The sequence below is a fragment of the Mya arenaria genome, chromosome 9 (genome assembly GCF_026914265.1).
Source record: "Mya arenaria isolate MELC-2E11 chromosome 9, ASM2691426v1".
Lineage (NCBI taxonomy): Eukaryota > Metazoa > Mollusca > Bivalvia > Myida > Myidae > Mya > Mya arenaria.
This window is the reverse complement of record NC_069130.1, coordinates 4,733,263-4,759,402: the sequence shown is the minus strand read 5'-3', so window position 1 is coordinate 4,759,402 and position 26,140 is coordinate 4,733,263. Positions and strand designations below refer to the sequence as shown.

Sequence of the window (26,140 nt, the reverse complement as noted above, 5' to 3'; positions counted from 1 at the left end):
GGGCTTAACCTCCATCTTCACTATACAGACCATTCACCATGTACAGTAGATGTGACCTAACCTGCATATTCACATTACAGACCACTCACCCTGTACAGTAGATGGGGCTTAACCTGCATCTTAACATAACAGACCACTCTCCCTGTACAGTAGATGGGGCTTAAACTGCATCTTCACGTAACAGACCACTCACCCTGTACAGTAGATGTGGCTTATCCTGCTTCTTCACATAACATACAACTCACCATGTACAGTAAATGTGGCCTAACCTGCATCTTCAAATAACATACCACTCAACCTTTATAGTAGATGGGGCTTAACATGCATCTCCACATAACCGATCAATCACCCTATGCAGTAGATGGGGCTTAACCTGCATCTTCACATAACAGACCACTCCACCTGTACACTAGATGTGGCTTAACCTGCATCTTCAAATAACATACCATTTACCCTGTACAGTAGATGGGGGCTTAACCTGCATCTTAACATAACAGTAAACTCACCCTGTACAGTAGATGGGGCTTAACCTGCATCTTAACATAAAATGTAACTTATTCTATACAGTAGATGTGGCTAAACCTGCATCTTCATATAACATACCAGTCACCCTGTACAGTAGATGGGGCTGAACCTGCCTCTTCACATTACAGACAACTCACCCTGTACAGTAGATGGGGATTAACCTGCATCTTCATTTTGCAGACCACTCACCGTGTACAGTAGATGTGGCTAAACCTGCATATTCACATTTCAGACCACTTACCCTGTACAGCAGATGTGGGTGAACCTACATATTCACATTACAGACCAATCACCCTGTTTAGTAGATGGGTCTTCACCTGCATCTTCACATAACAGACCAATTACCCTGTAGCGTAGATGGGGCTTAACCTGCATCTTCACATACTAGACTACTCTCCCTGTACAGTAGATGTGGATTAACCTATATCTTCACATAAAAGACCATTTACCGTGTACAGTTGATGTGGCTGAACCTGCATCTTCTTATAACATAACACTTACCCTGTACAGTAGATGGGGCTTAACCTGCATCTTCACATTACAGACCACTCACCTTGTACAGTAGATGTGTCTTTTCCTGCATCTTCACATAATATTCCACTCACCCTGTACAGTATAATGTGGTTTAATCTGCATCTTCACATAACATTCCACTCATCCTGTACAGTAGATGTGGCTAAACCGGCATCTTCACATAACATTCCTCTCACCCTGTACAGTATAATGTGGTTTAATCTGCATCTTCACATAACATTTCACTCACCCTGTACAGTATAATGTGGTTTAAGCTGCAACTTCACATAGCATACCACTTACCCTGTACAGTAGATGTGGCTTAACCTGCATCTTCACATAACAGACCACTCACCTTGTACAATAGATGTTGCTTAACCTGCATCTTCATATTACAGATCACTTACCCTGTACAGCAGATGGGGATTATCCGTGAATCGGCAGATTACAGATCGCTCACCTTGTACAGTAGATGTGTCTTAACCTGCATCCTCACATAACATTCCACTCACCCTGTACAGTATAATGTGGTTTAACCTGCATCTTCACATAACATTCCACTCACCCTGTACAGTAGATGTGGCTAAACCTGCATCTTCTTATAACACACCAATCACCCTGTACAGTAGATGGGGCTTAACCTGCATCTTCACATTACAAAACACTCACCTTGTACAGAAGATGGGGCTTAACCTCCATCTTCACTATACAGACCACTCACCCTGTACAGTAGATGTGGCCAAACCTGCATCTTCACATAACAGACCACTCACTTTGTATAGTAGATGGGGCGTAACCTGCATCTTAATATAACAGTACACTCACCCTGTACAGTAGATGAGGCTTAATCTGCATCTTCACATAACATACAACGCACCCTGTACAGTAGATGTGGCTTAACCTGCACCTTCACATAACATACCACTCACCCTTTACAGTAGATGGGGCTGAACCTGCATCTTCACATTACAGACCACTCACCATATACAGTAGATGGGGATTATCCGTGAATCTGCAGATTACAGACCACACACCCTGTACAGTAGATGGCGCTTAACCTGCATCTTCACATAACAGAGCACTCACCCTGTACAGTAGATGGGGCGTAACCTGCATCTTAACATAACAGTACACTCACCCTGTACAGTAGATGAGGCTTAACCTGCATCTTCGCATAACATACAACGCACCCTGTACAGTAGATGTGGCTTAACCTGCACCTTCACATAACATACCACTTACCCCGTACAGTAGATGGCGCTGAACCTGCATTTTCATTTGACAGACCACTCACCCTGTACAGAAGATGGGGCTGAACCTGCATCTTCACATAACATATAACTCACCCTATACAGTAAATGTGGGTTAACCTGCATCTTCACATAACATACCACTCACTCTGTACAGTAGATGTGTCTAAACCTTCATCTTCACATAAAATTACACTCACCCTGTACAGTATAAAGGGTTTAACCTGCATCTTCACATTACATAACACTCACCCTGTACAGTAGATGTGGCTTAACCTGCACCTTCACATAACATACCACTCACCTTGTACAGTAGATGTGGCTTAACATGCATATTCACATAACAGACCAATCACCCTGTACAGTAGATGGCGCTTAATTTGCATCTTCACATAACAGACCACTCTCCCTGTACAGTAGATGGGGCTTAACCTGCATCTTCACATAACAGACCACTTACCCTGTACCGTAGATGGGGCTTAACCTGCATCTTCACATAACAGACCACTCTCAATGTACAGTAGATGTGGATGAACCTGTATTTTCACATAACAGACCACTCACCCTGTACAGTAGATATGGCTGAACCTGCAACTTCTTATAACATACCAATCACCCTGTACAGTAGATGGGGCTTAACCTGCATCTTCACATTACAGACCACTCACCTTGTATAGTAGATGGGGCTTAACCTCCATCTTCACTATACAGACCATTCACCATGTACAGTAGATGTGACCTAACCTGCATATTCACATTACAGACCACTCACCTTGTACAGTAGATGGGGATTATCCGTGAATCTGCAGATTACAGACCACTCACCCTGTACAGTAGATGGGGCTTAACATGCACCTTAACATAACAGACCACTCTCCCTGTACAGTAGATCGGGCTTAAACTGCATCTTCACGTAACAGACCACCCACCCTGTACAGTAGATGTGGCTTAACCTGCTTCTTCACATAACATACAACTCACCATGTACAGTAAATGTGGCCTAACCTGCATCTTCAAATAACATACCACTCAACCTCTACAGTAGATGGGGCTTAACCTGCATCTCCACATAACCGATCAATCACCATATGCAGTAGATGGGGCTGAACCTGCATCTTCACATAACAGACCACTTACCCTTTACAGTAGATGAGGCTTAACCTGCATCTTTACATAACATACAACTTACCCTCTACATTTGATGAGGCTTAACCTTTATCTTCAAATAACATACCACTGACCCTGTACAGGTGATGAGGCATAAACTGCATCTTAACATAACAGTACACTCACCCTGTACAGTAGATGTTGCTTAACTTGCATCTTCACATAACAGACCACTCCACCTGTACACTAGATGTGGCTTAACCTGCATCTTCAAATAACATACCACTTACCCTGTACAGTAGATGGGGGCTTAACCTGCATCTTAACATAACAGTAAACTCACCCTGTACAGTAGATGGGGCTAAACCTGCATCTTAATATAAAATGTAACTTATTCTATACAGTAGATGTGGCTAAACCTGCATCTTGATATAACATACCAGTCACCCTGTACAGTAGATGGGGATGAACCTGCCCCTTCACATTACAGACAACTCACCCTGTACAGTAGATGGGGATTAACCTGCATCTTCATTTTACAGACCACTCACCGTGTACAGAAGATGTGGCTAAACCTGCATATTCACATTACCGACCACTTACCCTGTACAGTAGATGTGGGTGAACCTGCATATTCACATTACAGACCAATCACCCTGTTTAGTAGATGGGGCTGAACCTGCATCTTCACATAACATACCACTCACCCTGTACAGTAGATGTTGCTGAACCTGCATCCTAACATATCACACCACACACCCAGTACAGTAGATGTGGCTGAACCTGCATCTTCACAGAACTTACAACTCTCCATGTACAGTAGATGTTGCTTAACCTGCATCTTCAAATGACATACCAATCACATTGTACAGTTGATGTGGCTTAACCTGCATCTTCACATAACAGACCACTCACCCTGTACAGTAGATGTGGCATAACCTGCAACTTCACATAACAGACCACTCACCCTGTACAGTAGATGGGGCTTAACCTGCATCTTCACATAACAGACCACTGACCCCGTACAGTAGATGTGGCTTAACATGCATCTTAACATAACACACAACTTACCCTGTACAGTAGATGTGGCTTAACCTGCATCTTCACATTACAGACCACTCGCCCTGTACAGTAGATTAGGCTAAACCTGCATCTTCACATTACAGAACACTCACCTTGTTCAGTAGATGGGGCTAAACCTGCTTCTTCACAAAACAAACCACACACCCTGTACAGTGGATGGGGCTGAACCTGCATCTTCACATAACAGACCAATCACCCTGTACAGTAGATGTGGCTTAACCTGCATCTTCACATAACATACCACTCACCCTGTACAGAAGATGTGGCTTAACCTGCATCTTCACATGACAGACCACTCACCCTGTACAGTAGATGTGGCTGAACCTGCATCTTCACATTACAGACCACTCGCCGTGTACAGTAGATTTGGCTTAACCTGCATCTTTTTATAACAGACCATTCATCTTGTACAGTAGATGTGGCAGATTCTGCATCTTAAAATAACACACCACACACCCAGTAGATGTGGCTTTACCTGCATCTTCACAGAACTTACAACTCACCCTGTACAGTAGATGTTGCTTAACCTTCATCTTCAAATAACATACCACTCACCATGTACAGTAGATGGGGCTTAACCTGCATCTTTACATAACAGACTACTCATTCTGTACAGTAGATGTGGCGTAACCTGAAACTTCATATAACTGACCACTCACCCTGTACAGTAGATGGGGCTTAACCTGCATCTTTACATTACAGACCACTGACCCTGTAAAGTAGATGTGGCTTAACCTGCATCTTCACATTACAGACAACTGACCCTGTACAATAGATGAGGCTTAGCCTGTATCCTAACATGACATACCACTCACCCTATACAGTAGATGAGGCTTAACTTTCATCTTTACATTACAGACCACTGACCCTTTACAATAGATGGGGCTTAACCTGCATCTTTACTTTACCTGCATCTTTACATAACATACCACTCACCCTGTACAGAAGATGGGGCTTAACCTGCATCTTAACATTACAGACCACTCAGCCTGTACAGTAAATGTGGCTTAACCTGCATCTTCAGATGATAGACCACTCACTCACAACAGTAGATGGGGCTTAACCTGCATCTTCAGATGACATACCACTCACCATGTACAGTAGATGAGGCTTAAACTGCATCTTCACATTACAGACCACTCACTTTCGATAGGTTAATAATTAGAAATTGATTATGTCTACGTACGTGCATTAGTCAGCTGACGACAAAGTGATCAATGAACCAGTGTTAAATGTACCTGTGCTCAAAACGAAATAGGACACTTCTTCATTAAAACAATATTTTTTTAATATTTAAGCATATGACTTTATGACTTAGCAATTGTTGAAATCTTGAACAGATTTTTTTTAGGAAAAGTTTAAATGGGTAAACCAGAAACTCCAAATTCCAAATGTTAAAATAACTCTATTCATATTACAATCAGATCAAGGTCATGTTTAAAACAACTTCCACCTCTTTTAAGTATATCATTTCGCGACATATCAAGCATAGAATGAGTCTGGTATTGAGTCTGTCTTTCTTTTCAATGTCACTTAAGCATATCGTCATGATTTTGTTTTGTCAATATGACCTGTAGTAGGATTGGTTATATACCAAATATAATACACTCGACAAAATTTATCTGATCCTCATGACCACCATTAGAATAATTCAAAGCTGTATTACTTTCAAATACATCTTCCGACCATTTCGTACTGGTCTTTTCGATGAAACATTTGTTAAAATCTTGGTCATTTACATACAGAGGAAAATGCTTGTTTCCGTGTACGATCGTAATATATTTCACCGAGTGAGCACCTGAAAATGCATTTCACAAGTGGCGTAACCACGAGCGAAATAATCCCTTTTGGTCTCCATGAGGTGAATTTTATTGCTATCTTACACTGAAACAAACTTTCTTCTTTTTATTTTATGCCTAAAATCGGAGTCACTTATTAATAAGTCATTTAATTCCATTTTTAAGGAAAACGTGCCGCACGTAACGTCATTCCGGAAATGACGTCGTGAAATTGTGTCCCAGCTCTGTATGCGCTAATGTTTGATTGGAACAGAAAGAACATAAAAGGGTTACCTGGAATCCAACCAGGATATTTCTGGACAAACTATTAGTTATCATTAACGTCGACAACTCAGCAACGGACGATTACTCAATTATACCTTCGAATTGACGAAGGCAACCATCGCTAAACGTGTCACGAAAGTGACCGGTAATGCACGATCGCTCTCGGAAAGTGATATTTTTCCGTAAAAAAAACTTATAATCTTTATGTATTCCTGTCAAGCAAACGATCCAGTTTAAACCATCAAGTCGTAAAGATTGTTTTGGCAGTAGCGAAGTTGTGCAAACGGAAATAATGGCTCACAAAGGAGGAAAAAGTCAACTCAAATCAACAGTTTAATGATTTCTTAAAGGTTATAAAACAGTCAAATGGACATAAAACTATCCATAAAATTTACTCAAAAAGGCTAGCCAACTCAATGGCTGTGTCTTAAACAACCTATAAAAGTGAAACTTTGTACACAGTCAAAACATTTTATTTAACCTAACTGCGTTGTACAATGGAAATTCTCAATGCAAAAATAAGATATTAATTAGTATGAAAATTCATTAATTGCACCCAAACATATATTACTCTCATCAATACTGCTAAGAATTCCTTATCAATAAACAAATAAACTGATTTACAAATACTAGATAAACACATGAAACACTACAAAACAATAATAAGACGGCTAGAAACACACTTACTTTCGCCTTAGCCATGCAACTGGCTAAACATGGCCATTTAAGTACTGATCGCATTTTTACTTGCGTTCATGGTGAATGAACGCAGTAGGGCACCGGAGCAAATTTCAGAAAGCACACTTGCACTTCTTGGTAATATGCTCGCTTGCTCTTCTGCGTTCATATAGCATAAACACTCCTTTACACTTTTAATTATTATTCGCTATGATTTAAGATTAGCCGTTTCTTCTACAATTGAATATTTGTTCTAAAAGAAATGAAACTGAAAATATACATGTGTATAAAAGAATATCTGATATTTGTAGCGCCGTATATCATTGGTTAAATGATATCGCGCTTATCCAATCGGAGCGCAACATTAAAATAAAGAATGACGTCATGAACTTCAAACATCATCTTTATAAAGGACAAGGCAAATGGAAAAATATTGCCATATTAGGCATGCTTATAGTCAGCCATGTTTTTAACATGCTTTTTTGGTTCAAAACAAACGTTAAAAACATTGCATGATAATGGCACAGACACAAATGTTATGAGGATAACTTGATTTTTCCTCTAGATTTAAAAAAAAACCCATAAACTATCAAAATATTTGTGCAAAAAGCATTAAAAAACACAACTTTATTGATGAACAAATCAATGTGATTAGAATTAGGGCTATTACTTTTAAGCAAACTTCCATCCTGAGGAAGGCACTTTTAGATTGGACAGTCACAAGTTTATTTAGTTAGAAGCAAGCAAAAAACGAACATGAACCTCCCCAATAAAATTACTTTATTCGCCTTCATGGGGTGGGGTGTATGTTAAACTGGAAGAGGCGTAAACATAAAAGATGAATATGTGAACAGGCGGTGTTTTTCTCTCCATATTATGAGTTTTTTTTATACAAGAACTGAATTCCTTTTTATTTGTATTCATAAAATATTTTCTACTTGTGACAAAAGTAGCACTTCTGGATCGGACTAAGTAAATGATAAGTCTTGATATATGTAATTACCTGAATTGTGCGACAATTATTGCATATTGCCAAAGTTAGTAGCTAATCTCCTTTTAGGCTTTTTTGAAGAGCTTCCTGTTGTTATAGGTGGAGTTGTCTTCTCTTTGGGTAGATTTTTCGGACCTCCTTTTGAAGAGTCAACTGTCCCATGAGCTGAACCACCTGCTAAATCTTGGCTTACATTTTCAGATGTTGAAACAGAAAATTTTGAATCTTTATTTGAAGAGTCAAGTACACTTGGTTTATCTTCCTTTGCTATTTTTTCCTCCTCCAATTTGGAAGAGCTCTCAAGTGATGCAGAACCCTTCCTGTTTTTCTGTGGTTTCTGTTTACGGGTGACCTGTAAAATCATAAAACAGTTTGAATGAAAGTCTTAACTCTTGTACATTACTGGAAAATATCTTTCATGGTTATGCAAAGAGAAGAGTGACATGTTCAGACCAACAGCTGCTTGTAATTGATAAATAAACAAATTGACTGTTAACAGTTAAAGGACATTTCCAAATTCACATTTAATCAAAAAGTGATTATTCACAAAATTGACGAAATAACATGCTGTCGTTACACGGTGTAAGTCCCAAACACTGACAGGCCTATCACTCCTGCTGGCCTGAGAGAAAAGGGACTGTACGTCTATTTTTGTCCCCGGTTCAGGAGATTGACCTCCCATGTTTTGAGGGACAGGGGAAGGTACTGTGGTGAGGATAGCGGCAGCATGTGAGAGTGATGTCCCTTGTTTATCTGTTTCTGAGCCCTCTGGTGGCATAGAGGACTGTTTCCACATGCCCTCAAACTCTGTGTTGGCTGCAGAGTTGTTCTGGTTTTGTCTCTGAGAAAAACACAACAACAACAACAACTCGTTACAACAATTGTGAAACAAAAGTGTCTTATTCCTTTTCACCAATATTATATTTTAATAAAATGCAAGCATTATTAATTCAATAAATTGTTATTGACAAGTCAAACTGAAATGCATAAAAGAAATAAAGTCGTGTCATAGCTAGATTTGTAATTTTCTTCGTTTGGCTATTTTTCATTGCATACCATGTTAAAGTCTTCATTACACAGGACGAATTAACTAATATTTATAAAGAAATCAATGAAATACATTTCCTACCTGTGTATTGGCTGCCTGAGTCTGCCTGACCCCTTGTACACCTCCACCATGACCCCCATTCTTTGCCAAAACCTTGGAGAGACGGGGAGCAACAATCTTGGGGGCGATGTTACCACCGTTAAACACACCGCCCTGGTGGGCCTTGCTAACATGGGTCTGAAAATGATATATGGTGAGATGAATATACAATCATTAAATACATAATCAAATTGTCATGTTTTGTTCTTTTTGTTTTAAAGAACAGACAACAATGTCTCAAAATTTTATAAAATGCTTCATCTATGCTTTTGTGTCCTTACTTTCAATGCATGTTACCAATAACAAATAATTATTTCAACCAATGCAATCATGCCCCGGTAGGCTGTCAGTCAGTCCGTTTTTTTGTGTGTCTCGGATGAACCTTATCCAATTCAACCTGAATTTCTCTCAAACTGCAACCAAATGTATAGCAGCATGGGAAGGTGTTTTGCACATAGCATTTATGCTCTGACATCGAAAGTCAAGGTAACACTTCAATAAGGGATCAGTTAATACCTATACTGACATGGCTAATTCAGGGGGATTAAACATGGTCCTAAGGCAACTATTGTTTAGGATGTTTTTACTTTTCTGCCTTAATCTTCCTTAAACTTTACGTTAAATTATCTGCCCCTGTCGTTCACTCACTTCAAGCTGTCGTCCATACTGCTGCCCCTGTTGCTGCCCCTGTTGCTGGTGGTAACCACCCCGGTTCTGACGGTCATATTCTGTGTTGCTGGTCTGGTGACCACGTTGACCGCTGTTGTTACCTGAAACAATAGTGCAAACAATTGAGGAAAAGTTACTGTCAGAACTATGTCATGTTATAAACTGCCTTTCATTTGTTAAGTCACAAATATTCTAGTTTTCAGAGTATTGACTTTAGATTGCTTTCAATACAATAACTCTGATGACATCAGCCAATTGCATGCCATAAAGTTTTAACTATAACAGGCAAACAGAATTTCAGGACATTTTCTATATGCATGCAACCCAAAGCAAATGGCAGGATATTACAATTTTAAGAAATATATTACAAATATAACTCATGTTCATGTGTTTGTTTCTCTTTTTTGTGTTCAATGCTATACCTGCCCTGTTGTCATGGTAACCCTGGTTTCTCTGGTGACCTTGACTCTGATTGCCTCTGTTGACCCCAGACTTCCCGCCCCAGGCATCAGTGTACCTCAAATCACTGCTTACATTCATGAAATGATAAAAGAGTTGTAAATGTAAGTGATTATTTCAAGTCCCCCAAAAAAGAATATTTCATACACTTTATCTACCAATTGTCCAAAATGAATTTGTACAATACAGTTTAATGTTCTGTTCTAGATGGGAAACCATTTCGTTTAAAGCTACAGAAGCAAGTGTTGGAAAAGAGCCATTATTGAACTGAAACAACTGTGAAACAAAATAACCTACCTGGCCTGGTTCTGTCGGTGAATCTGTCCCTGCATCTGTTCAGCTGGCATCTTTACCACTGTGGACGGCCGCGCCCCATTTTTCCTCTCCCCGTGAGTCAGGTTGAGCAGTGCTGAGGGAGGCATACGGTAGCCTCTACTTGTTGAGTTCCTATGAGATGGTGAAATTATGCAACACTTTAGTCGAGGTTTTAACCAGGGTAGGGTGGCCTTTTTACAATAATTGTGTTGGCCTTATGGAAAAGACAAATACAACGTGGCCATCGTTTAGAAAGATGTATGCTCTACGACAGGTTACCTACCTTTCAAGGCGTTTCTTAAAACTGATGGTTATGCATTAGGCAAAGGAGTTGGTTGTGGACAGAAAAAATAAAATTTCAATTAAAGGAAGAGTGGATTTGTGTCAAGAAATTTCAAAATTCTTTCAATAACTTCAGTAGTTATCTGACATTTGACCTTCACCTTAAAGGTAGGCAGCTAGAATGTGTGCTCTGCAAGACAGTTGATATGTTGAACATTTGTGACAAGTTACTTTGCAATTGTTTCATTATTGGGTTATGGAACGGCAATGAAAGAGGGGATGTTCCATCTCTGAAAGTCTACAAGCGTTCTGCCTTGCTAATTATTCATAATGAGAATTATTTGGACACATCAAACTCATAATCAATTTTCTTGACATTAGTATAAAGGATTGTGTGATTAATTTCTTGATGTATGTACACATTATCATTTCGGCTATTACACGCTTGTTTTTAATCACATATAATACTACCAAGGAATCGTTTGTAAACACGTAAAACCACACCTGGCATGTCACTAGAAAAACTACTTATCAAAGATGACCGCATATAAAACGTGTATTAAGTTTCAGGTTAATATTTTTTCATATTTTTATTGCCTAGATGAAATCAATGCATGAAGAAACTCCTTTAATACCAGACACGTACATGCACTCAAACGCAACGCCCTACCTGATACTGATTCCCCCAGCAAAGTCCTCATCAAAGATGACCCCATACACCGTGTTGACCTCCACCTCTGCTGGGTAGATGCCCACGATCGTGCCGCGGAGACCAAACGGCACAGAAAAACCCTGACGCGTATTTACAACTCGGTCAAACAGCTGGTACTCGGTGCTAGAGTCAGGGATCAGGGAGCCGCTAGTTACTATCGGCTGAAAGGGTAACGAATAGACTTGAATAGTAAATTAAATGCAATGGGGAAGACATATAATTAAGCACTGTCAAATTCAGTACTTCGAAATTGTATAATTTAAGCTTAGGTATGTTATCATCAACGGCTTTTTACACCATTGTGTTGCTTAAACCTGAATCTTGACTTACTTATCTGATGGATTAACCTTAATCTTGGCTTACTTATCTGATGGATTAACCTGAATCTTGACTTACTTATCTGATGGATTAATCTGAATGTTGACTTACTTATCTGGACGATTAATCTGAATGTTGACTGACTTATCTGATGGATTAATCTGAATCTTGACTTACTTATCTGATGGATTAACCTGAATCTTGGCTTACTTATCTGATGGATAAACCTGAATTTTGACTAACTTATATGATGGATTAACCTGAATCTTGACTTACTTATCTGATGGATTAACCTGAATCTTGACTTACTTATCTGATGGATTAATCTGAATCTTGGCTTACTTATCTGATGGATTAACCTGAATCTTGACTTACTTATCTGATGGATTAACCTGAATTTTGACTTACTTATCTGATGGATTAACCTGAATCTTGACTTACTTATCTGATGGATTAACCTAAATCTTGACTTACTTATCTGATGGATTAATCTGAATCTTGGCTTACTTATCTGATGGATTAACCTGAATCTTGGCTTACTTATCAGATGGATTAATCTGAATCTTGGCATACTTATCTGATGGATTAACCTGAATCTTGACTTACTTATCTGATGGATTAACCTGAATCTTGACTTACTTATCTGATGGATTAATCTGAATCTTGGCTTACTTATCTGATGGATTAACCTGAATCTTGGCTTACTTATCAGATGGATTAATCTGAATCTTGGCATACTTATCTGATGGATTAATCTGAATCTTGGCATAATTATCTGATGGATTAATCTGAATCTTGGCATACTTATCTGATGGATTGATCTAAATCTTGGCTTACTTATCTGATGGATTAATCTAAATCTTGGCTTACTTATCTGATGGATAAACCTGAATCTTGGCTTACTTATCTGATGTATTAACCTGAATCTTAACTTACTTATCTGATGGATTAACCTGAATCTTGACTTACTTATCTGATGGATTAACCTGAATCTTGACTTACTTATCTGATGGAATAACCTGAATCTTAACTTACTTATCTGATGGATTAACCTGAATCTTGACAAACTTATCTGATGGATTAATCTGAATCTCTACTTATTTATCTGATGGATTAACCTAAATCTTGGCTTACTTATCTGATGGATTAACCTGAATCATAACTTACTTATCTGATGGATTAACCTGAATCTCTTCTTATTTATCTGATGAATTAATCTGAATCTCTACTTATTTATCTGATGGATAAACCTGAATCTCTACTTATTTATCTGATGGATAAACCTGAATCTTGACTTACTTATCTGATGGATTAATCTACATCTCTACTTATTTATCTGATGGATTAACCTAAATCTTGATTTACTTATCTGATGGATTAACCCAAATCTTGACTGAATTATCTGATGGATTAACCTGAATCTTGACCTACTTATCTGATGGATTAACCTGAATCTTGACTTACTTATGTGATGGATTAATCTGAATTTCGACTTACTTATCTGATGGATTAACCCGAATCTTGACTTACTTATCTGATGGATTAACCTGAATCTTAACTTACTTATCTGATCGATTAACCTGAATCATGACATACTTATCTGATGGATAACAGTATTATCTTTTCATATCATTGCCAATCAATTTAAGGAGCCCAGGGCTTAGAGACCACTTACCCTGTACAGTAAATGGGGCTTAACCTGCAACTTTACATAACAGACCACTTACCCTGTACAGTAGATGTGGCTTAACCTGCATTTTCACTCTCTTTTGTCTCTTCTTATTCACCTCCTACAAACACAGATTAAAATTAGTTTAAGCCACGGTTTGTGCATAATATCATCAAACACACTCTTTCAATATTTGACACTTAATGCTTTAAAATGTTTTAGATTGACCAAAATCAAGCTACATCAAACAGTAAATATATATGAATATTTTGACTACTAGGTTAAACACCAAGAGTTGTCACTTTTATTATTAACGTAAACAAGAAGTGTTGAAGGACATTGGGCTTGACTATAATGCTGCTATGTCTTAGAAATGAAAACAATACTGATGCAAAAGCATGAAAAAAAGTAAAAATAGCAAATTAAACAAAATTGCCGCAATGCTACGAAACCAGATATAATTGATTAACTGAAGAACTAAAGCCTTCATTGTAAGAGTCAAAGTTACAATGTTTTTTTTCTATTTTAGTAACAGTGGCCTTGACCTTGACCTAAGTGGCCCTAAAAGCCATCCCAATGAAGACCTCCATAATCTCTTCCTTCATGTACATACCAATTATGATGGCAATATTTCAACTATGACTTAAGTTGTTCAATACCAAACGGTTATCTAGTTCTAGTAACAGTGACTTTGACCCTGGGAGCCCCAAATGTAATCCACAGAAAGGTCTCCTTGAACTCTTCCTATATACCAAGTTGGTAGCAATATGTCAACCTTAAGTTACTGTATTCAGAACCAATCATATTTCTAATTTTAGTAACAGTGACCTTGACCAAGACTCTCACGGCCGCAAACACAATTCCATTAAAGGTCTCAATAAACTCTTCATGTATACCAAGTTTGGTTGCAATATGATAAACCTAACTAAAATTATTTAATACCAATGGCGAAATTGACGCCCCCTCCTGGAGGCCCAACTGAACAACATCGTATTTCATTCGCAAAACTGGGTCTCACTGTGTTAATGAACAGTATTTGAAATCCGAGTTAATAATCAGTTGCCCAACAATTTTAAACAAACTTTTCCAGTTGATCAAGGGCCAAAATTTGTATTAGGGATAATATGGAGTTATGTCACCTTATTGTGTGATTGCCATAAACAACCGTATAAAGTATTAAGTCAATTGAATGAAGGCTATAGAATAAATTAGTGAAAATCCCAAATTGCCCTAAAGCTTTAATCAGACACAATGTGCCCTAAAACATTTACCTATGTTCAATCAGGGTTCATAATTTGTATTTAGGATAATATGGAGTTATGTAGCCCGATTTTGTGACTGTTTTTTTCTCTCTCAGTCAGACAAGGGCATAGCTCTAAAATCATTAAAGCATGAGTGATGGGCCTTGCTACACTTATGTACATTGTCTCTTGTAACATGTGTACCAATTTTCATATGAATATCTTGGTTTAATGTTTTTGCATGGCACTTTCGACAACAACAACAATCCTTTGATAATATATTGACTTTTTTTCTAAGATTTCTTTTAGAACTCACAGATTCAATGTTTTGTAAAAAAAATATTTTCTGTCTTGGAATGCCAATTTTCCCCAAAAGTAAATATGCTGAAAAAGAGATCAGATAGCAGTTTTTGATATTGGATAAGAAAATGGTTATATTTACAGTCATCGAAATTAGACTTTTGGATTAACAAGCCTGAATTCTAATACTATTGCTTGGCATCAAATTTTTTAACAAGCCCTACTATATAAAATTCAGAATTTGAGCAAGCCCGAAAGACATTTTTTACAGTGCAGGGCTTGCGGGCTTGTGTAAATTTCGACCACTGTATTTATGGCTTAAAGCTTAACAAATGCTTTAGGAACAATACGTTTTTCTGCAGTTTTCCAAACAATTGAACCTGTTCTTTTGTAAATCATTAATTATATGAATGAAACCGAAATCAGCTGATTCTGAGACGAAAACTAAGAAATTGTCAAAATTATCAATCTGTGAGAATGCAGCTTGAAGCCTTCCCGCATTTTGCATCAGTGACTAGTTAACAGAATAATAACAAATCAGCCAGTAACTTCAGTCACTGAATTTATCAACACCTACCACAGTCTTGTCCGTCTCTTCTAGTAGAGCTTTTATAACGCCCTCAGCCATGATGTCAGCTCCTGCCTTCTGGGTTTTCACATTCGTACACTCCAGACCCTTGACATATTCCTGGACATTCTTAAGCTTGTAGCCACTGAAACATGATATATGAACATTATTCACTGTCAAACTATGTTGGCTTCAACCAGTGAAAATACCATGAGGCTCAGCCAATTCAAGCCAAGTGGATGCTTACATTCAGTGGAAAGAAATCAGTCCTTTACATTCAGTTTGAGCAAACTAGGAAATCCAGTCAATACTGTAATAATATATATCAACATTATTCAGTGTTACATGTACATAAGAAACTAACATAATGAATTAACATGCTTGATGTCAGCTGCGGGCTTCTGTGGCCTGTTCACTCCAGTCCCTTGACAAATCTTGGATATTTTTAGCATTGTCTATGCTGTAATGCATTCAGATTGTAAATATATAGCAAAAACAAGTGACATACCTGCTCTCTGGAATCACTTCATTCTCGTAAAAATCGTTCTGTTTCCGATCAGATTTAGAGATGATGTCAAACATGTCAGGAAACCTGAAAAAACAGGAATCTGAATGTGAATTATGCTCAATTGTTTTAACTGAATTTTAATGTCAATAATTTGCTTGGTTGAATATTTATATGTCTAAAAATGACTCTCCATAAATGGAGGTAATAAAGATAAATATAATGCATCATATTCTGTGGCCTAACTTCACCCTTTCTTTCTGCAGTCCCTTTGTGTAAAACTTTGATAAGTTGTCCACAGGTTTTAAACATGACTCCTGGTGGTCAATAATTAAACCCATCACCAAGTTCTTTACAGTTTGTCTTAAACCAACTTACTTTTTCATATAATCCCTGAGGGTGTCTACACACTTGAAGGAGTAAGCCCATTTTCCGTCCTGCAGCCTTGTGTACCCTGGCACCTCCTCTTGTCTCGTCGTAAACTTTAGGTTCAAACCAACATTTATCCTGCATGTAGAAAAATCAGATTGGGATACCGAACAGTCTTTCCTAGCCTTATTACTGTGTCATATATTGACTTCCAGGCTTGTGATCTTATATTGTCCAGTTAATGCAGTGGTTATTGCATTTCTAACCGAGGTGCCCAAGGTTTGACTTTTAGTTTAACTCTCAGCCAGGGTGTTTATGAGTTTTGTTTGTCGCTTGACAAGTGGGTTTTCAAAGGGTACTCCTGTTTCCCCAACAAAAACAAGACCACACTATCACGTCACATAGATGGAAAGAAAATAATTTAATGCAATGGTAAAAAAATTAACAGTTTTAAAAATATGATGGTAGATTGATATTTAATCTAATATAATAGTAAAAAACATGGTCTTACATAAAGAAAAGAACAGTGAAATAATACTGGTATATGTAACTCTGGGGAATGGACCTTTAGCCAGTACAAATAAGTGTAATATAAACAGTTGTACTGTATAGTAGTAACAAATGGACTTTATGTACCTGTAAGGGTTCATTTGTTCCTTGGCAACCTCCTCGCAGCCCACAGTAACAAAGATGGTCCCTGTAAGTCGGGACAACAGGTTACTGCTGATTCCCAGTTTCTGAGCCCCCACAAAGGCAGAGACATACTGGATGTCAAAGTCCTTTATAGGGAGAAAAATATAGATGACAATCAGGAACAAACGTAACAATATCATCAATGAATTATGTAGATGGTCATATAAGTTGGAGGAGCAAGGGGCTACTGATTCTCAGCCTTGTGGCCACCACAAAACCAGGGATATACTGGACATCAATGTCCTTTAAAACGGAAATTCAGAAGCAAAAGATTTCCATTAATATGAAATGACCCACTTTCTGTTTGCTGGGCATTAAATTGAAATCTGTATTGCATGAAAGAGAATATAAGAAATCAGAGAAACATTTTTTTAGAGATGCTAGAGAGGTACCTACATCATATTGTTGAGGATATCAGCTATGCTTGGCTCCACTAAATATATTCTTACATCTTTTCTCCTTATCTGTGAGTCCACTTCACATGCATACAAGATACAACATTGTGCATTGTCCTACCTTCATGTTGTTAACAATATGCGCCAGGCTGGGCTCCTCCAGGATGGAGAGGTTGATTCTCACATGTCCGCTTTGCATGTCAGTGTCCAACACCTCCCCCTGACAGCCGTAGTGGGGCCAGCCCAACATGAACACCTGCACGTAAAATCAAGGATCAAATTTCAAAAATAATACAAATAACTATTGCATAAAATCATACAAATTATGCTTGAATAACGCTCATGCAAGACATATTACAAGAGTAACTAGGGTACTGGTTTCTATGCCACAAGTTAAAATATCTTGGCTCTGATTGGAAATCTGATGTGATCTGACCACAACATTTTACTCTGCTGAATTATTGGAAGTATCAAACTAACGGCTGAGCAATGACATATATCATTAAGTCCCATAATAAACTACAGTTTTTAACCAAATAAAATGACTATGATTTCTTTTCAGCTTAGCCATGTCCAAGATATTTTACAGGGTGGTAAAGTAACAAATGTATGATTCATTCAAATAAAAATGCTCACAAGTTATGTATGTTTAACAATGACTTATAATGCTCACAAGTTATGTATGTTTAACAATGAATTATAATGCTCACAAGTTATGTATGTTTAACAATGACTTATAATGCTCACAAGTTATGTATGTTTAACAATGACTTATAATGCTCACAAGTTATGTATGTTTAACAATGACTTATAATGCTCACAAGTTATGTATGTTTAACAATGACTTATAATGCTCACAAGTTATGTATGTTTAACAATGACTTATAATGCTCACAAGTTATGTATGTTTAACAACGTCTTATACTGCTCACAAGTTATGTATGTTTAACAATGACTTATAATACTTACAAGTTATGTACGGTTTAACAATGAGTTATAATGCTCACACGTTATGTATGTTTAACAACGACTAATAATGCTCACAAGTTATGTATGTTTAACAATGACTTATAATGCTGACACGTTATGTATGTTTAACAATAACTTATAATGCTCACAAGTTATGTATGTTTAACAACGACTTATGATGCTCACAAGTTATGTATGTTAAACAACAACTTATAATGCTCACAAGTTATATACGGTTTAACAACGTCTTATTATGCTTACACGTTATGTACAGTTTAACAACGTCTTATAATGCTTACAAGTAATGTACGGTTTAACAATGACTTATAATGCTCACATGTTATGTATGTTTAACAATGACTTATAATGCTCACAAGTTATGTACGGTTTAACTACGTCTTATAATGCTTACACGTTATGTACAGTTTAACAACGTCTTATAACGTTCACAAGTTATGCATGTTAAACAACGTCTTATAATGCTTACAAGTTATGTACTGTTAATAACGTCTTATAATGCTTACAAGTTATGTACGGTTTTTAAAAATGACTTATAATGCTCACAAGTTATGTACGGTTTAAAAATGACTTATAATGCTCACAAGTCATGTATGTTTAACAATGACTTATAATGCTCACAAGTTATGTATGTTTAACAATGACTTATAATACTCACAAGTTATGTACGTTTAACAACGTCTTATAATGCTCACAAGCTATGTATGTTTAACAATGACTTATAATACTCACAAGTTATGTATGTTTAACAATGACTTATAATGCTCACAAGTTATGTATGTTTAACAACGTCTTATAATGCTCACACAGTATGCACGGATTAACAACGTCTTATAATGCTCACAAGTTATGTATGTTTAACAACATCTTATAATGCTCACAAGTTATGTACGATTTAACAACGTCTTATAATGCTTACAAGTTATGTACGGTTTAACAACGTCTTATAATGCTTACAAGTTATGTATGTTTAACAATGTCTTATAATGCTCACAAGTTATGTATGCTTAACAACAACTTTTAATGCTTACATATTATTTATGTTTAACAATGTCTTATAATGCTTACAAGTTAAGTACGGTTTAACAATGACTTATAATGCTCACAAGTCATGTACGATTTAACAACGTCTTATAATGCTTACAAGGTATGTATGTTTAACAATGTCTTATAATGCTCACAAGTTATATACGATTTAACAACGTCTTATAATGCTCACAAGTTATGTACGGTTTAACAACATCTTATAATGCTTACAAGTTATGTACGGTTTAACAACGTCTTATAATGCTCACAAGTTATGTATGTTTAACAACGTCTTATAATGCTCACAAGTTATGCATGTTTAACAACGTCTTATAATGCTTACAAGTTATGTACTGTAAACAACTTCCTATAATGCTCACAAGTTATGTATGTTTAACAACGTCTTATAATGCTCACAAGTTATGCATGTTTAACAAGTTCTTATAATGCTTACAAGTTATGTACTGTAAACAACTTCTTATAATGCTTACAAGTTATGTATGTTTAACAATGTCTTATAATGCTCACAAGTTATGTATGTTTAACAACATCTTATAATGCTTACAAGTAATGTATGTGTTTAACAACTTCTTATAATGCCAACAAGTTGTGTATGTTTAACAACGTCTTATAATGCTTACAAGTTATGTACTGTTAACAACATCTTATAATGCTTACAAGTTATGTACGGTTAACAACGTCTTATAATGCTTACATGTTATGTACGGTTTAACAATGACTTATAATGCTCACAAGTTATGTATGTTTAACAATGACTTATAATGCTCACAAGTTATGTATGTTTAACAATGACTTATAATGCTCACAAGTTATGTATGTTTAACAACAACTTTTAATGCTTACATATTATGTATGTTTAACAATGTCTTATGATGCTTACAAGTTAAGTACGGTTTAACAATGACTTATAATGCTCACAAGTTATGTACGATTTAACAACGTCTTATAATGCTTACAAGGTATGTATGTTTAACAATGTCTTATAATGCTCACAAGTTATGTACGATTTAACAACGTCTTATAATGCTCACAAGTTATGTAAGGTTTAACAACGTCTTATAATGCTTACAAGTTATGTACGGTTTAAGAACGTCTTATAATGCTCACAAGTTATGTATGTTTAACAACGTCTTATAATGCTCACAAGTTATGTATGTTTAACCACATCTTATAATGCTTACAAGTTAAGTACGGTCTAACAATGACTTATAATGCTTAGAAGTTATGTATGTTTAACAACGTCTTATAGTGTTTACAAGTTATGCATGTTTAACAACGTCTTATAATGCTTACAAGTTATGTACTGTAAACAACTTCTTATAATGCTCACAAGATATGTATGTTTAACAATGACTTATAATGCTCACAAGTTATGTATGTTTAACAACATCTTATAATGCTTACAAGTAATGTATGTTTAACAACGTCTTATAATGCTTACAAGTTATGTATGTTTAACAATGTCTTATAATGCTCACAAGTTCTGTGTGTTTAACAACATCTTATAATGCTTACAAGTTAAGTACGGTTTAACAATGACTTATAATGCTCACAAGTTATGTATGTTTAACAACGTCTTATAATGCTTACAAGATATGTATGTTTAACAACATCTTATAATGCTCACAAGTTATGTACGATTTAACAACGTCTTATAATGCTTACAAGTTATGTACGGTTTAACAACGTCTTATAATGCTTACAAATTATGTATGTTTAACAATGTCTTATAATGCTCACAAGTTATGTATGTTTAACAACAACTTTTAATGCTTACATATTATGTATGTTTAACAATGTCTTATAATGTTTACAAGTTAAGTACGGTTTAACAATGACTTATAATGCTCACAAGTTATGTACGATTTAACAACGTCTTATAATGCTTACAAGGTATGTATGTTTAACAATGCCTTATAATGCTCACAAGTTATGTACGATTTAACAACGTCTTATAATGCTCACAAGTTATGTACGGTTTAACAACGTCTTATAATGCTTACAAGTTATGTACGGTTTAACAACGTCTTATAATGCTCACAAGTTATGTATGTTTAACAACGTCTTATAATGCTCACAAGTTATGTATGTTTAACCACATCTTATAATGCTTCCAAGTTAAGTACGGTTTAACAACGACTTATAATGCTTACAAGTTATGTATGTTTAACAACGTCTTATAATGCTCACAAGTTATGTATGTTTAACAACGTCTTATAATGCTCACAAGTTATGTATGTTTAACCACATCTTATAATGCTTCCAAGTTAAGTATGGTTTTACAATGACTTATAATGCTTACAAGTTATGTGTAGGTTTAACAACGTCTTATAATGCTCAGAAGTTATGCATGTTTAACAACGTCTTATAATGCTTACAAGTTATGTACTGTAAACAACTTCTTATAATGCTCACAAGTTATGTACGGTTTAACAATGTCTTATAATGCTCACAAGTTATATATGTTTAACAACATCTTATAATGCTTATAAGTAATGTATGTTTAACAACTTCTTATAATGCCAACAAGTTATGTATGTTTAACAACGTCTTATAATGCTTACGTGTTATGTACTGTTAACAACATCTTATAATGCTTACAAGTTATGTACGGTTAACAACGTCTTATAATGCTTACATGTTATGTACGGTTTAACAATGACTTATAATGCTCAGAAGTTATGTATGTTTAACAACGTCTTATAATGCTCACAAAGTATGCACGGTTTAACAACGTCTTATAATGCTCACAAGTTATGTATGTTTAACAACATCTTATAATGCTTACAAGTTATGTATGTTTAATAGCGTCTTATAATGCTCACAAGCTATGTACAGTTTAACAACGTCTTATAATGCTAACAAGTTATGTATGTTAAACAACATCTTATAATGCTCACAAGTTAAGTATGTTTAACAACGTCTTATAATGCTTACAAGATGTGTACGGTTTAACAATGACTTATAATGCTCACAAGTTATGTACGTTTAACAACATCTTATAATGCTCACAAGTTATGTATGGTTAACAACCTCTTATAATGCTTACAAGTTATGTATGTTTAACAACGTCTTATAATGCTTACAAGTTATGTACTGTTAACAACATCTTATAATGCTTACAAGTTATGTATGGTTAACAACGTCTTATAATGCTCACAAGTTATGTATGTTTAACAATGTCTTATAATCCTTATAAGTTATGTACGGTTTAACAATGACTTATCATGCTCACAAGTTATGTATGTTTAACAACCTCTTATAATGCTCACAAGTTATGTATGTTGAACAACGTCTGATAATGCTTACAAGTTATGTACTGTTAACAACTTCTTATAATGCTTACAAGTTATGTACTGTTAACAATATCATATAATGCTCACAAGTTATGTACGGTAAACAACGTCTTATAATGCTCACAAGTTATGTACGGTATAACAATGACTTATAATGCTCACAAGTTATGTACGATTTAACAACGTCTTATAATGCTTACAAGGTATGTATGTTTAACAATGTCTTATAATGCTCACAAGTTATGTACGATTTAACAACGTCTTATAATGCTCACAAGTTATGTACGGTTTAACAACGTCTTATAATGCTTACAAGTTATGTACGGTTTAACAACGTCTTATAATGCTCACAAGTTATGTATGTTTAACAACGTCTTATAATGCTTACAAGTTATGTATGTTTAACCACATCTTATAATGCTTCCAAGTTAAGTACGGTTTAACAATGACTTATAATGCTTACAAGTTATGTATGTTTAACAACGTCTTATAATGCTCACAAGTTATGCATGTTTAACAATGTCTTATAATGCTTACGAGATATGTACTGTTAACAACTTCTTATAATGCTCACAAGTTATGTACGTTTAACAACGTCTTATAATGCTTACAAGTTATGTACTGTTAACAACTTCTTATAATGCTCACAAGTTATGTATGTTTAACAATGTCTTATAATGCTCACAAGTTATGTATGTTTAACAACATCTTATAATGCTTACAAGTAATGTATGTTTAACAACGTCTTATAATGCCAACAAGTTATGTATGTTTAACAACGTCTTATAATGCTTACGAGTTATGTATGTTTAACAGCTTCTTATAATGCCAACAAGTTATGTATGTTTAACAACGTCTTATAATGCTTACGAGATATGTACTGTAAACAACTTCTTATAATGCTCACAAGTTATGTATGTTTAACAACATCTTATAATGCTTACAAGTAATGTATGTTTAACAACTTCTTATAATGCTTACAAGTTATGTATGTTTAACAACGTCTTATAATGCTTACGAGTTATGTACTGTTAACAACATCTTATAATGCTTGCAAGTTATGTACGGTTAACAACGTCTTATAATGCTTACATGTTATGTACGGTTTAACAATGACTTATAATGCTCACAAGTTATGTATGTTTAACAATGACTTATAATGCTCACAAGTTATGTATGTTTAACAATGACTTATAATGCTCACAAGTTATGTATGTTTAACAACAACTTTTAATGCTTACATATTATGTATGTTTAACAATGTCTTATAATGCTTACAAGTTAAGTACGGTATAACAATGACTTATAATGCTCACAAGTTATGTACGATTTAACAACGTCTGATAATGCTTACAAGGTATGTATGTTAAACAATGTCTTATAATGCTCACAAGTTATGTACGATTTAACAACGTCTTATAATGCTCACAAGTTATGTACGGTTTAACAACGTCTTATAATGCTTACAAGTTATGTACGGTTTAACAACGTCTTATAATGCTCACAAGTTATGTATGTTTAACAACGTCTTATAATGCTCACAAGTTATGTATGTTTAACCACATCTTATAATGCTTCCAAGTTAAGTACGGTTTAACAATGTCTTATAATGCTTACAAGTTATGTATGTTTAATAGCGTCTTATAATGCTCACAAGTTATGCATGTTTAACAACGTCTTATAATGCTTACAAGTTATGAACTGTAAACAACTTCTTATAATGCTCACAAGTTATGTATGTTTAACAATGTCTTATAATGCTCACAAGTTATGCATGTTTAACAACATCTTATAATGCTTACAAGTAATGTATGTTTAACAACGTCTTATAATGCCAACAAGTTATGTATGTTTAACAACGTCTTATAATGCTTACGAGTTATGTACTGTTAACAACATCTTATAATGCTTACAAGTTATGTACGGTTAACAACGTCTTATAATGCTTACATGTTATGTACGGTTTAACAATGACTTATAATGCTCAGAAGTTATGTATGTTTAACAACGTCTTATAATGCTCACAAAGTATGCACGGTTTAACAACGTCTTATAATGCTCACAAGTTATGTATGTTTAACAACATCTTATAATGCTTACAAGTTATGTATGTTTAATAGCGTCTTATAATGCTCACAAGCTATGTACAGTTTAACAACGTCTTATAATGCTAACAAGTTATGTATGTTAAACAACATCTTATAATGCTCACAAGTTAGTATGTTTAACAACGTCTTATAATGCTTACAAGATGTGTACGGTTTAACAATGACTTATAATGCTCACAAGTTATGTACGTTTAACAACATCTTATAATGCTCACAAGTTATGTATGGTTAACAACGTCTTATAATGCTTACAAGTTATGTATGTTTAACAACGTCTTATAATGCTTACAAGTTATGTACTGTTAATAACATCTTATAATGCTTACAAGTTATGTATGGTTAACAACATCTTATAATGCTCACAAGTTATGTATGTTTAACAATGTCTTATAATCCTTACAAGTTATGTACGGTTTAACAATGACTTATCATGCTCACAAGTTATGTATGTTTAACAACCTCTTATAATGCTTACAAGTTATGTACTGTTAACAACATCTTATAATGCTTACAAGTTATGTATGGTTAACAACATCTTATAATGCTCACAAGTTATGTATGTTTAACAATGTCTTATAATCCTTACAAGTTATGTACGGTTTAACAATGACTTATCATGCTCACAAGTTATGTATGTTTAACAACCTCTTATAATGCTCACAAGTTATGTATGTTGAACAACGTCTGATAATGCTTACAAGTTATGTACTGTTAACAACTTCTTATAATGCTTACAAGTTATGTACTGTTAACAATATCTTATAATGCTCACAAGTTATGTACGGCAAACAACGTCTTATAATGCTCACAAGTTATGTACGGTATAACAATGACTTATAATGCTCACAAG

The 26,140-nt window shown here is 35.4% G+C and overlaps 1 protein-coding gene across 4 annotated transcripts in view; it reads right to left on the bottom strand.

Annotated features, from left to right (window-relative positions):
* The window catches only part of LOC128202680 (5'-3' exoribonuclease 1-like), a 73,765-nt gene that overhangs the window by 4,945 nt on the left and 42,680 nt on the right, over positions 1-26,140 (bottom strand). The window contains exons 23-35 of one of the 4 annotated variants that reach the window (XM_052903726.1): positions 17,974-18,108; positions 17,401-17,543; positions 16,774-16,902; positions 16,399-16,482; positions 15,900-16,035; positions 13,840-13,902; positions 11,753-11,955; positions 10,783-10,932; positions 10,449-10,555; positions 10,006-10,127; positions 9,340-9,495; positions 8,788-9,051; positions 8,223-8,562 (exon numbers count right to left, since the gene is read on the bottom strand). In XM_052903726.1, the coding sequence (XP_052759686.1) occupies positions 8,239-8,562; positions 8,788-9,051; positions 9,340-9,495; positions 10,006-10,127; positions 10,449-10,555; positions 10,783-10,932; positions 11,753-11,955; positions 13,840-13,902; positions 15,900-16,035; positions 16,399-16,482; positions 16,774-16,902; positions 17,401-17,543; positions 17,974-18,108 (2,016 nt within the window). In that variant the 3' untranslated portion in view covers positions 8,223-8,238. Of the gene's footprint in view, positions 1-6,861; positions 8,563-8,787; positions 9,052-9,339; positions 9,496-10,005; positions 10,128-10,448; positions 10,556-10,782; positions 10,933-11,752; positions 11,956-13,839; positions 13,903-15,899; positions 16,036-16,398; positions 16,483-16,773; positions 16,903-17,400; positions 17,544-17,973; positions 18,109-26,140 lie in introns of those variants that run through there. The other 3 variants (XM_052903725.1, XM_052903728.1, XM_052903727.1) reach the window with 3 other exon arrangements.